Genomic DNA, 12053 nt, shown 5'->3' with positions numbered 1-12053 from the left:
ATCTCAATTTTTTTTCTCAATTTGTAGAACATAATATATTATTTTTCATATATTCTTTTCAAAAACTGTAATAATTCTAATTCTCTTCAATCGATAAAACATACTAACAAAATATATTTCATATTACTCCTCAATTAATTGGTATATTGTATATTGTATGTATATATATTGAAGGTAATTATCCCAATTACTAATTGGTATATTGTATGTATATATACTGAATCTTGCTAACTTAACTTTATTATTTCACATATCATAAAGTTTATTTTTATATAATATGGATAGTATATTTGAAGGATCCAAACGGAAAAGATGAGGGAAGAGAGAAAGAAATGAAAATAGAATCCAAAGGTTTGACGTAAAAAAAAAAAAAAAAATCAGATCTGGATCCAAACGGCAAAGATGAGGGAAAAGAGAAATAAATGAAAATATATTGATTTTTAGGGTTAGTTTTGAGTGGGTAAAAAATGGGTTTAAATAACCCATAGGTTCAAATGGCAAAGATGAGGGAAGAGAGAAAGAAATGAAAATATATTGATTTTTAGGGTTAGTTTTTAGGGGATAAAAAATGGGAGTTTTGAGTGGGTAAAAAAGGGGGTTTTAATAACCCATAGGTTTTCTTTATGGGCTCAACAAACATGGGTAATAAATACCCACCCAACCCAATAACTCATACCCATTTATCAAACACCTCCTTAGTGAACAAGGTGTGATCTGAATGCCCTTGAACAAACCCCTGAGATTTAACAAAGGTGGTGAATCGATCAAACCAAGCTCTAGGGGACTGCTTCAGTCCATACAAGGATTTTTTTAATTTGCACACCTGATTGCCAAACTGTGCTTCAAAACCTAGAGGTGAATTCATATAAACCTCTTCTTCCAGTTCACCATTCAGGAATGCATTTTTCACATCCAACTGATGGAGAGGCCAGTCTTGATTAACAGCCACAGAAAGGAGGACACGAATAGTGTTAAGTTTTGCCATAGGTGAAAAGGTTTCTGAGTAATCCACTCCATACGTCTGAGTGAATCCTTTTGCAACCAATCTGGACTTATATCTGTCGAGAGTTCCATCTGACTTGTATTTGACAGTAAAAACGCACTTGCACCCTACGGTTTTGTGACCTCTCGGAAGACTAACTAGATTCCACGTTTTGTTAATCTCAAGGGCCCGCATTTCCTCCATAATTGCACCTCGCCATTCAGGAATTTCCAGAGCCTTGTGCACATTAACTGGAATTATTACATTATCCAAGCTGCTGGTGAAAGCTCTAAATCTCGTAGACAGGTTACTGTAAGACAAGAAGCTTGTCATAGAGTGTTTAGTGCACGACCTAGTACCTTTTCGCAGAGCTATCGGCAAATCCAAGGTAGCATCAACCTCAATCTCATTGGTCTTGTCAACCTGTTGATCTATACCCAACTGTTGTTCATTTTCAGTCCCCTGAGCACCACTGGGTGCTTCATTACTGCCATCATCCCTGACTTCACTTTCATCATCCCTGACTTCGCCTAAGTCCCCTATATCACCTTCAACATACTCATTGTCATTATGACTAGGGGTACCTTGAACCTGAGCCGGTTCCGGTTCTAACTCTTGAACACCTTCCGGCGGAGCAACAGGGGAAACAATTTCGGGAACTATTTCCTTTCGGAGATGCTTCCTATAGTAGGTTATCCAAGGCACTTGTTTTGTAGGGAGGATAGGTTCATTTGTTTCTGTTTCAGGGATAGGTTCGGAAAACAAGTCTAAGGGAACAGAGTAAGTGGAAGTGTTAGCCTCTTCACTCGAAGTCTCCTCCTGAAGAGGACTAACGGGAAAGAATGGCTTGTCTTCCAGAAATGTGACATCCATGGTGACAAAATACTTTCGAGAGGAAGGCTGAAAGCACTTGTAGCCCCGTTGATGGAGCGGATACCCAACAAAGACACATTTTTGGGCCCTAGGAGCAAATTTACTTTGGTAAGGACCATGATTATGGACGAACACAATGCACCCAAAAACTCTAAGAGGAACATCAGGGAAATGGCGAATGGACGAGATGGATTCTTTAAAATGTTCTAAGGGGGTTTGGAATTTGAGCACGCAGGAGGGCATCCGATTTATGAGATGAGCTGCAGTAAGAACAGCATCCCCCCATAGATACAAAGGTAGGGATGCAGGTATCATGAGGGGTCGGGCTACTTCAATGAGGTGGCGATTTTTCCGTTCGGCCACCCCATTCTGTTGAGGTGTATAGACATAAGAATTTTGGTGGACAATTCCTTTAGAGTTTAAGAACTCACGAAGGGTCTAATTATCAAATTCACGCCCATTGTCACTTCAAAGAATGGCGATTTTGGTATTGAACTGGGTATTCGACGGTAGTGTAAAACTGTTGAAAGACCGTCGTCACTTCAGACTTGTCTGTAAGAAGAAACACTCATGTAAGACGAGTGTGATCATCGATGAAGGTAACGAACCACCGTTTACCTGATACCGTTGTGACATTCGAAGGGCCCCAAACGTCACTATGTAACAGGTGGAAGGGCCAGGAAGGTTTGTAGGGTTGTGAGGTAAAAGACGCCCTAGGCTACTTAGCACGGATACAAACATCACATGACAAAGATGACACATTCACGTTACGAAATAAATGGGAAATAGATATTTCATATAATGAAAGTTTGGATGTCCAAGACGAAAATGTCATAATAAGAAATCAGTTTTAGAAATAGTAAGAGAAGACAGTAAAAAAGTGCTAGATAAACTCCTAAAAGAAGCATCTTCGGAAAGAAAATAGAGCCTCCTATTGTGCCGGACAGTGCCAATCATCTTCCCCGAGCTCAGGTCCTGAAACGAAACATTATCCAGTGAGAACATAACTTTGCAGTTCAAATCTTTGGTTAACTTACTGATTGATAGCAAATTATACGATATTTTTGGCACATATAAGACATTATGCAAAATCAGTCCTTGAATTGGGGATAAGTGGCCCTTTCCTGCAACGGGGGCAAATGACCCATCTGCAATTCTTATTCTCTCATTTCCAGCATTTGGATAATAGGAGAGGAATTGGTCAGATGATCCAGTTACATGGTCCGTTGCTCCGGAATCAAGGATCCAGGATTCATCTCCCTCAACAAAGAAACTAAAGGAATGGGGAGTGCCTAACTGTGCAATATTGCCGATTCCGACCATACCTGGATCCACCTGGCTCGTCCCTGAAGGGGCACCATCAATTGCTTCACTAACAAAGGCTCGACCGGACTTAGATTTGTCATTCGGAGGACGCTGCTTGCCATTTGGAGGTCGGCCATGTAATTTCCGGCATTGATCTTTCGTATGCCATGGTTTCTTGCAATGCTCACAAATTGGAGGTTCTTTCCATTCTATTTGTCATTTTCTGAACCCGATGACTTGACTCCAAACGCAGCAAAGTCCAGGGTATTAGGCGTTGTACCATTCATAGCGCTGGTTCGATCTTCTTCCAATCTGACCTCTGAGCAAACTTCCATCAGGGACGGCATTGGTCTTTGTCCCAAAATTCGGCTCCGAACACCAGTGATAATTTATTGAAATAGGATGTTACGTCGAGTGTCCCCTGCTTGCACTCATGCACCTGTTTTCTCAAGGTATAAAGACGTGAAGCATTCTGCCTCTTCGACTAAAGTTTTTGAACAGCTTCCCAGATATCCCGAGCAGAAGTTGAGAAAAGAAGAGGCTTCCCGATCTAAGGCTCCATACTATCTATTAAAATTGAGCGAAGGAGAGAATCCTCCCCCTTCCATATCCGTTCCTGAGGATCCCCAGGGTTTGGTCTGGGTATGTATCTGGTAAAAAATCTGTTGATGGATTGGCCGAAGATCTAATGGCTGCCCCAAGTGCAGAAATTTGCTGTTGAAGGTTGGCCAGTTGCTGTTGAACACTAACAGTCCCACCATGAATCGTTGTAGGTTGTTTCTGCCCATAGACCCCTGAAGATATCATTTCTGTCGGTGTGGGAAAACCAATGGGAGGAGCTGGCTGACCAGAGGGCAAATAGCGGGAGACAAGAATTTGCTGTAAGGGGTTCAGTGGGATCTGGAGCGGAATCGGGGTTGCGATCTAAAAAACCCTACGGCTGGAACACAGAGGACGTCGAAGGCAGACGCTTGGCGAATCTGGGCTGGACTAGCGGCGGAGGGTCGAGTCTCGACGGCAGCGGCGGCAGCGTGGTTGAAGTCGTCGATGGCAGCGGCAGGGTGACGGCAGTGACGGCTGGATCTATTAGGGCTGGTTGGATCTAAATTGGTCCAAGTAATGACCGTAGATATTGGTTGACGGTAGCCTTAATTTCAGTACTGTTAAAATTTTCTCTTGGAGTTCCATCCCCTACTAGAGTCGATGACTGAATCTCTTCTATTCCAGCGACGTTCTCATCACCATGCTCTAATACCATCTTGAAAAGTTAGGGAAGAAAAGAAAACACCAGAGTTACGTGGAAAACCCTAGACCAGGGAGAAAAAACCACGATAAGAGTTTTTATTTTTAATTCAGATACCTAGTACACAATACAGGAACAAGTATAAATAATCAAACAATGAGAAACCCTAGACTGATAAAAGACAAAAAAGCCTTTAGGGCTAAAATATAATTTCAACACTACCTTTGTGTTCCTTGTATTTCTTCATGTTTTATTGTTAGGCGGTAACCTAACATGAAACTATATGAGGAAAATAAGAACCTACCTATAATAGAAATGGTAAATATATATCAAGCTAGCATGATAATGATTCACAGTCGAAGCAACTACAAGTATGAAATCACAAGAACCAACCGATAACAGAGAAGATCAGCATATGGTATGACAACATCTCAAATAAAAGATAGATTATGTCTATAGACCACACCTTTCTTGGCATTATGGGAACATCCAAAACAGTTTTTCCTTCCCTGAGCAAATCACGCAGCAAAGTTCCACTCCAACAACCAGCTGCCAAAACAATGGCCTTCTTACTGTACAATGTAGTCTTGGACGTCCGAACAGCTTCTATCTTCCCACTGCTACCAGACCTTGAGCAATTAATGTTTAAAAGAAATGGTGGTCAATTTATGTAATTTGAATACTTGTTATCTAAATTAGTTAAGAATTTTTGGAAATTTTGACTCTTTTTTAACAAGAAACCAGAGTAACTTTAACTATTTGAATATTTGAATAAACAAATTAATGAGGATTGCTCTTTGCCGTATGCTGTTAAGAAGATAACTCATAAGACATGCTATACTTTATCTTATAAAACATAATTGAGAGATGCTCATCACGCTTTTAAGCATCTGATTGTGGTCAGGGACTAGCATGTTTCTGTTTTACTTTTTCCTTATTTTTCATGATATTCTATTCATTATCAAAGAAAACCAGTTCATACCAATTTCTTCTTTCAATAATATCCTGTTTCTTCTCTAAGAAAACAACACTAAATAACAGAATAACAGCACAAAGCAAACTGGCTCAACAGTTGCACTGCTCCAGAAAATGCATCCTTACTGCTTCCCACTTGACAAGGTTATATAATACATATACATAAGAGTATGTTTCAAAGATTTACGGTTTGACGTTCTAAGTACAGCAACGAATTTCACTGCCATAAAACAAAGAAAGAGTTCATAGTAGTAGTAGTTGAAATGAAGTGATAGTACGAATCAACATGACTGGCATTATCATAGGATAGGTGAACGTTCATTCTCAATTTTGTCAATACTTATAGTTGACCTTTCCAAATCTTTAACGGTCAGAGAGTTCTTTGAATAATAGCTAAGTTTGGATTTTAATGTTTCAAACTCATGATATGTTGACCAAATCCAAAGATTAAGCAAGCTTGAAAACTTACCGACTTATTTAATATTTTCTGAACCCTGCTCAAATTTTATCTCTCCACTCTCTTTTCCTATTCTTTTAAAGCTCTACCACTACTTTGACATTTAACGTCACTTTACTGTTTCCTCAAAGTTATCACGTGTCAAATTTAACCAGGTTAATGGCCATGGTCACGATCTTCTCATTTCAGAAATCTTGTAGCATCGGAGACTCCAATGGTTATGCTGTAGAAATGTTATTTCAATAGATGTTATTAGCATTTTTAAGACCCTCAAGATTTCTTAAATGAATTTCATAAACTTATTTGTTTCTGTTTAACAATTAATTAAAGAAAATACCATTTCTGATATGCATATTTATTATCGTAGCCAAACATCAACTATCTGGTGATCTATCAGTACTATCGATATTTCTTGTTCTTGTTGTTAACATCCAAGTGTGATTGTCTAAGAAAAACAAACCTTAATAAGCCGGTAACGGGGTCATGAAAAAATTCTGCATATCTTCCTTTAAAATGTCTGTTAGCCTACATGTTTATCATATCTATCAGTAACGGAAGGCATGTGTTAGCTTGACATTAATACTTTGTAAGCTAGCATAATTGGATGGATAGGTAGAAAGAAAAAATTAATACTTTCATACAAAACCTTTTGGATAAATGCTGAAGTACCATGTGCATCCAGTTGACAGTCATTGGGGAGAAAGGCAGCCCCACAATTGTCCCCAATTAGCAAAGCTGGTTCCATAGAAAGCAAATCAGCACCAGACAAGTATTCAGCTTCCAGTCCGGCTGTAGAAAGTTGCTTTACCTTCCTCTTTAACATGTCAAGCTCTTCGGGTGTTCTACCAATTAACAAGCTCCCTAAAACAGAAACAATAACAATAAGAATTAGAACAAGTCACTCGTCAGGCATACAATTCATGCAAGACTGCATAATTTTCAGAGAAAAGTGCATTAAGAACTTAAAATCTTGTCTTTAAAGTAGTTGGCGGGCACAAATGAACTCCATGAATTTGTATTAGAAATTTACTGACCAGGTTTCATGAATTTTCTGGGCACAGGAGCTTATCTTCCTCCTTATAAAAATAAAGTAACCCAGAAGATCCTTAGGGAACACACTTAATTTACTAATCTCTTTACCCTGCATTTTAATGACATAACAGCTCTATAGATGCAACTTGCAAGTATACTAATGGTTAGTGGCTAGTGCTTTTCAAAATAATGGTAATTACCTAATGTGTAATCCTTTGTGGCAGCATATGAAGAATGTAAATGATGTGAAAGTCAAAGTTACTCACAGTTGTAGAGAACGAAAGAAAGAAGCCAAATATAGAACATCTACACAAATTCAAAGAATTGGTTTCATCATTTCTCGTACCAGTCTTTCTCCAACCCAGTTCCTCCGATGGATTCAAGCCTTGATCACGCAGGGTCTCAGCCAAACCCTCCCACAGCCTGTGGCTTCTCAAAGCAAGTTCCCAAATGTCACTACCAGGGGATTTGTGCGCCATCCATAAATAGCCCTGCCCTGGAACCAATTCGAATACACTTCGATTTTAAGAAAACGTTCATGACAAACAATGAACAACATTAACAGTTCATGCTGAACATTTTCACCTGCACCGGTAGCTCCAGAGCAAGGGACGGCCTTATCGACAACTGCAACGGAAAGGTCCGATCCGATAAGAAACTGCCGGGCAATAGTTAACCCGATAATTCCCGCACCAATGATCACGACATCGAACTCAAAAGCATTGCCATTACGAGAGGTTGAAGACGAAGATTTCACATCTTTGAAAGCACAAAAGCTCACCGGTTTGTAGCCATAATCATGACTAAAACTCAAATTTCTCGATCGATTAGGATTAATCGGCGGCCATTTTGGATTGAATCCGAAGTTGCAGAAATGTCTGGTAGAACACGAAGCTATGGCGGTCCTGCTAGAAGGAGTTGAACTTGGGCAGGAACGCAGTGAAGAAGAAGAAACCATGTGGTTGCTGTGAAGCATTACTGAAATTCTTCGTTTGAAAACTTACTGGATCAGTTCAACAATGCATCGTCTTCTTTGATTTATTGCATCTTCCATGGATTTGCTTCCGGATTCTCGAGCTCATCCTGCTCTTTTTCCACCATTATTTTACTTTTATTTTATTTCTAAGGATATTCATATTCTGTTTCCATCAACTTTTCATTTCTCGCCTTTTCGTCTTAAAAGAGTATTTACTTTTCAAATAACAATAATAAGTTTCCAAAACACTTTTTACTCCATCAAACCAATTTACTCCCTAAATATCTTATATTTCCAATTATTTAGTCTCTATATATTTTCTCAGTTGTGTAACAATTTAATCCATAAAATTTTAGTAGGTAACAATTTAATTCTCGTACTTTTAAAACTATAATCATTTAGTCCTAACATAAAAATAATCCAGCAAAATTAGATGTCAAATTTTAATACTTTATGATGTAAACTTTATATTTTATAAAAATATTGAGTCTCCAATTAGTTTAACGGTTTATTTATACGGAAAAATCTCATGAAATCTTAACATTAATTTCACTCAATCCTTACAAACTAAAGTAAGAACTAAGCGATTAAAAATCTAATAATATATAGGAAAATTATTTCAAATTGTAAAACTGTTGAAAATATTTATAAGATATAACCAAATTTTAGAACTATCAATAATAGACGTTGATAGACATTGATAGACTTCTATCAGTGTCTAGTAGATAGAAATCTATCAGTGATTATCAATCTCTATCATAGATAGTTATAAAATTTTACTATATTTTATAAATATTTTGATTCATTTTTCTATATTTAAAAACAACCATAATATGCTTTACCCATTTTACTTTTGGTCAATTGCAAATATGTCATTACATTAATGTTTACATTAAATTGAAATATATAACTCCTTAATTTCCGAAACATAATTCCTTGAAATTAATCATACACTGAGTTGTTATTATTATTGATTTAAAAGCAATTAAAAATTCTAAGTTTAACAAGCAGTTACAATATTTATAAATAATCAAGCCGTTACACTTTTTTTAATATCAATAAAATTTATAATAGTTGTCCTTAAAATTACTTGCCTATAGTTGAGGTTTAGGGGATTATTATTTTATTATTTTGTAATTAGAGGTTTTACTTTTTTGCATTGTGATTATTGAATTTAGTATGTCACAAATTCATGAGTCAAAACGAGATATTAACAACATAAAATATTGTTGATTAATTTATAATGCTAGCATAATATTTTCTTTTTTATTTTTATTCTAATTATTGATAATTTAATTTTGATTCATTCAATCAATGATTTATACGCATTTATAAAATGAAGTTCTTCCCCTTTTATGTAGCAACATCAAGACCTAACATGTAAAAAAAAATGCTCGACTATTGTTTGTTATTCATTTTGGAGATATATTAATATATCTAGATTAAATATCTTCAATTTTTTATGTTGTGATTTGCTACAATTTTTTAATCTAAAATCTCAATATTTAAGTCTGGTCAAAGTTTATTCATCGATTTAAGTTTGAAAATGAAAATCTTTAGCTATTGGAAATTGGAAATAACAAATTCATCTATCACTTTTATTTTACATATTGTGGGATTTGAATTGATATTAAAACATAGAGTAATAGTATTATGTAACATAATTCTTCTAGGTTAATTAATATTAAAGTGGAACTTTTATTTTATATGGTTGTAAATTAACGATTTATGAGACATAATCCTAGCTAAAGTTTTATATACTAAAGTTATAATATGACTTAAATAATTATAACAATTTGGTCAACATAGTATATATTGAATTGCTAACCAGATTATTATTCTTAATTGGTTCAGTTTAGTTTTAATCTCACGCATATTTTCTTGAATTTTATTTTTTTGTTTTTTTAAATTAAAATTACATTGGTTTCCTTCGTGTAATTTTTTAACTATTTTTTAGTAACATATATGATATAGTTTTTAAAATATGATTTAAATTTTAAAATATTTTTTAAAAAATAGATTGAAATAACAATAATAATGAAATAGTGTTTAAAACGCAGAAAGCAACACTATTGCATTTTTTAGTTCAATAATTACTAGAGTTCAAACCATCGTATAATATCCACTAAATTGTGTTGAGATTAATAACATGTCCTAAATATAGGGATTTTATTAACTTTAATGTAAGGTATAAACATAAAAGCATTCAACCCATAACATAAACTTAAAGATCTGAAGATATTAAATTTAATTATAATTTAATTTTAAATATTAGTACTCAATAACATTTTGGACACTTTTGTCATTTCCTTAAGTTACTTTTTTTTCTTTTTAACAAATGTACAAGAGAATGAGGTCCTTTCTTTAAGTTAATAATTTACAAAATATGACATTAAAGAGTATAAATGGAAATTAATTAATTAATTATTAATTATTAATATAGTAATTAATTAACTAATTATTAAATGGCAATAACGAGTGTAATGAAAATTAAGGGTTGGAATGTAAAAAGTTTGTCCTACTCTAAAAATTGTTCCCTTTAGTTTAAATTCAAAAATGAAAATTAATTGTTTTAGAATTCAGAGAGTTTTGTAAAATTCAATTTCTATTACTATAAAAATGAATTTCTTCACCAATCCCACGCTTAAAGTTTCATTATTTATTTTTTCTTCTCGAAGCTTCTTCAATCTTGAAAGCATCTCAAAATATTGTTATTATAGGGTTGTTCGTGGGTTAGGTTGAAAGATTTTTTAGACCAAACCCAATTGTTCGTGTGGTAAATTTCTTAAACTCAAATAACTCTCATTAAAAAATGAATCCAATCTAACCTAACCATTAAATATTTGGGTTGAGTTAGGTTGGGTTGGTCCGAGTTACTTGGATCATTTATTTAAATGTTTGTTTTAAAAGGAAATAAAATGTTCATACATAAAAATTTGATTTAATTATTTTCATATATTAAATTAAGATTATCAACTAAATTTCAATTTATATGTAAGATCTCTTTTCAATGCATTAAAAACCCATTTTTAAGAGTTGTTGGAGAATAATTATCCAAAAAACTAATGAAATTAAATAAATCTAAAATAAATAAATATATATCTAATTGTATCAAAAGCAAAAAAAAGAAAAAGAAAAAGTATTTTAAGTTAATAATAAATTTGATTTGTTTTGGGTTAGTTTAAGTTATTTTAGGTGATTCATGAAACAATTAAACTCATAAAATTTTCATTTATTTAAACTCAACCTAGTCAGAAGAAGTTAATAACTCAACTCAAACCGCACAAGTTGAAATAGGTTGATGGGTTTTTTCGGGATATAAGATTTTTTTTTTTTTAACCACACTAGTTGGTATATTCAAGTTGCAAAGGATATATGTGTAATATCTTTATCTCTGATCTTGAGATAATTGTAATGTTATAACTCAATTTCAATGAAGTTAAATAAGAACATCTCTTACTCATTGTTAGGAAAGAAATGAGAAATTTTGGTGCTAATCGAAGGATAAATCCTTCCAAATCCTCTTTCGCTTATGATTATATTTTAGTTACCCTCAACTTTATGATTATAAAAAATAATTATAAGATGTGATTAAATAAAATATTTTCTTAACAAATTTAATTAACCTTCTTTTTTTTAATAATACCTAAATATGTTGTTGCTATTCTTTTATTAAATATACTAATTACATTATATTAAATAAAAAAATAATACTTTACACACTCTCACACCCACGTTAACATCAACATTAATTACATTTTCCTAGTCATGATGACATATTAAATTTCAAATATTAAAAAAAGCTTAAGTGTAAAATTTAAAGATAATCATATATTCTATCTTTTGATTAAAGATTGCAAATTGTTTTTTTTTTCAAAGAAAAGGTTGCATAAATAAACATACGTATTAAGATTATCTTTTAACTAAAGAGAATATCTTTTGTTATCATAATTAAGTTGAAAAGAGTTGACATTAGTATGTGCTAAAGATCAAATGGTCCGTGATTTAGATTTTCTACTCTCATTTGTACGAAAAAAATGTCAATTTTTTTTTAAAATAAACATCATAATTAAAATAAATAAAATAAAAATTTCAAACATAAAAACTTATTATATTGGAAGAACCGTTAGAATAGATAATCAAAATCTTAAATACTCATTTTTTACCATGTTTAAATACTTTTATTTAAAAGAATTGTTCATACGGAAAA

The 12053-nt window shown here is 33.7% G+C and overlaps 1 protein-coding gene across 1 annotated transcript in view; it reads right to left on the bottom strand.

Annotated features, from left to right (window-relative positions):
- Positions 1 to 8022, bottom strand: part of LOC120086675 (D-amino acid dehydrogenase) — a 23559-nt gene extending 15537 nt beyond the window's left edge. The window contains exons 1-5 of the mRNA XM_039043430.1: positions 7453 to 8022; positions 7214 to 7363; positions 6482 to 6696; positions 6296 to 6360; positions 4870 to 5032 (exon numbers count right to left, since the gene is read on the bottom strand). Of these exons, the coding sequence (XP_038899358.1) occupies positions 4870 to 5032; positions 6296 to 6360; positions 6482 to 6696; positions 7214 to 7363; positions 7453 to 7843 (984 nt within the window). The 5' untranslated portion in view covers positions 7844 to 8022. The remainder of the gene's footprint in view (positions 1 to 4869; positions 5033 to 6295; positions 6361 to 6481; positions 6697 to 7213; positions 7364 to 7452) is intronic.
- Positions 8023 to 12053: the final 4031 nt, after the last annotated feature.

The sequence above is a fragment of the Benincasa hispida genome, chromosome 9 (genome assembly GCF_009727055.1).
Source record: "Benincasa hispida cultivar B227 chromosome 9, ASM972705v1, whole genome shotgun sequence".
NCBI lineage: Eukaryota > Viridiplantae > Streptophyta > Magnoliopsida > Cucurbitales > Cucurbitaceae > Benincasa > Benincasa hispida.
The sequence above is the reverse complement of the archived record's forward strand: the minus strand, read 5'-3'. Positions and strand labels throughout refer to the sequence as shown.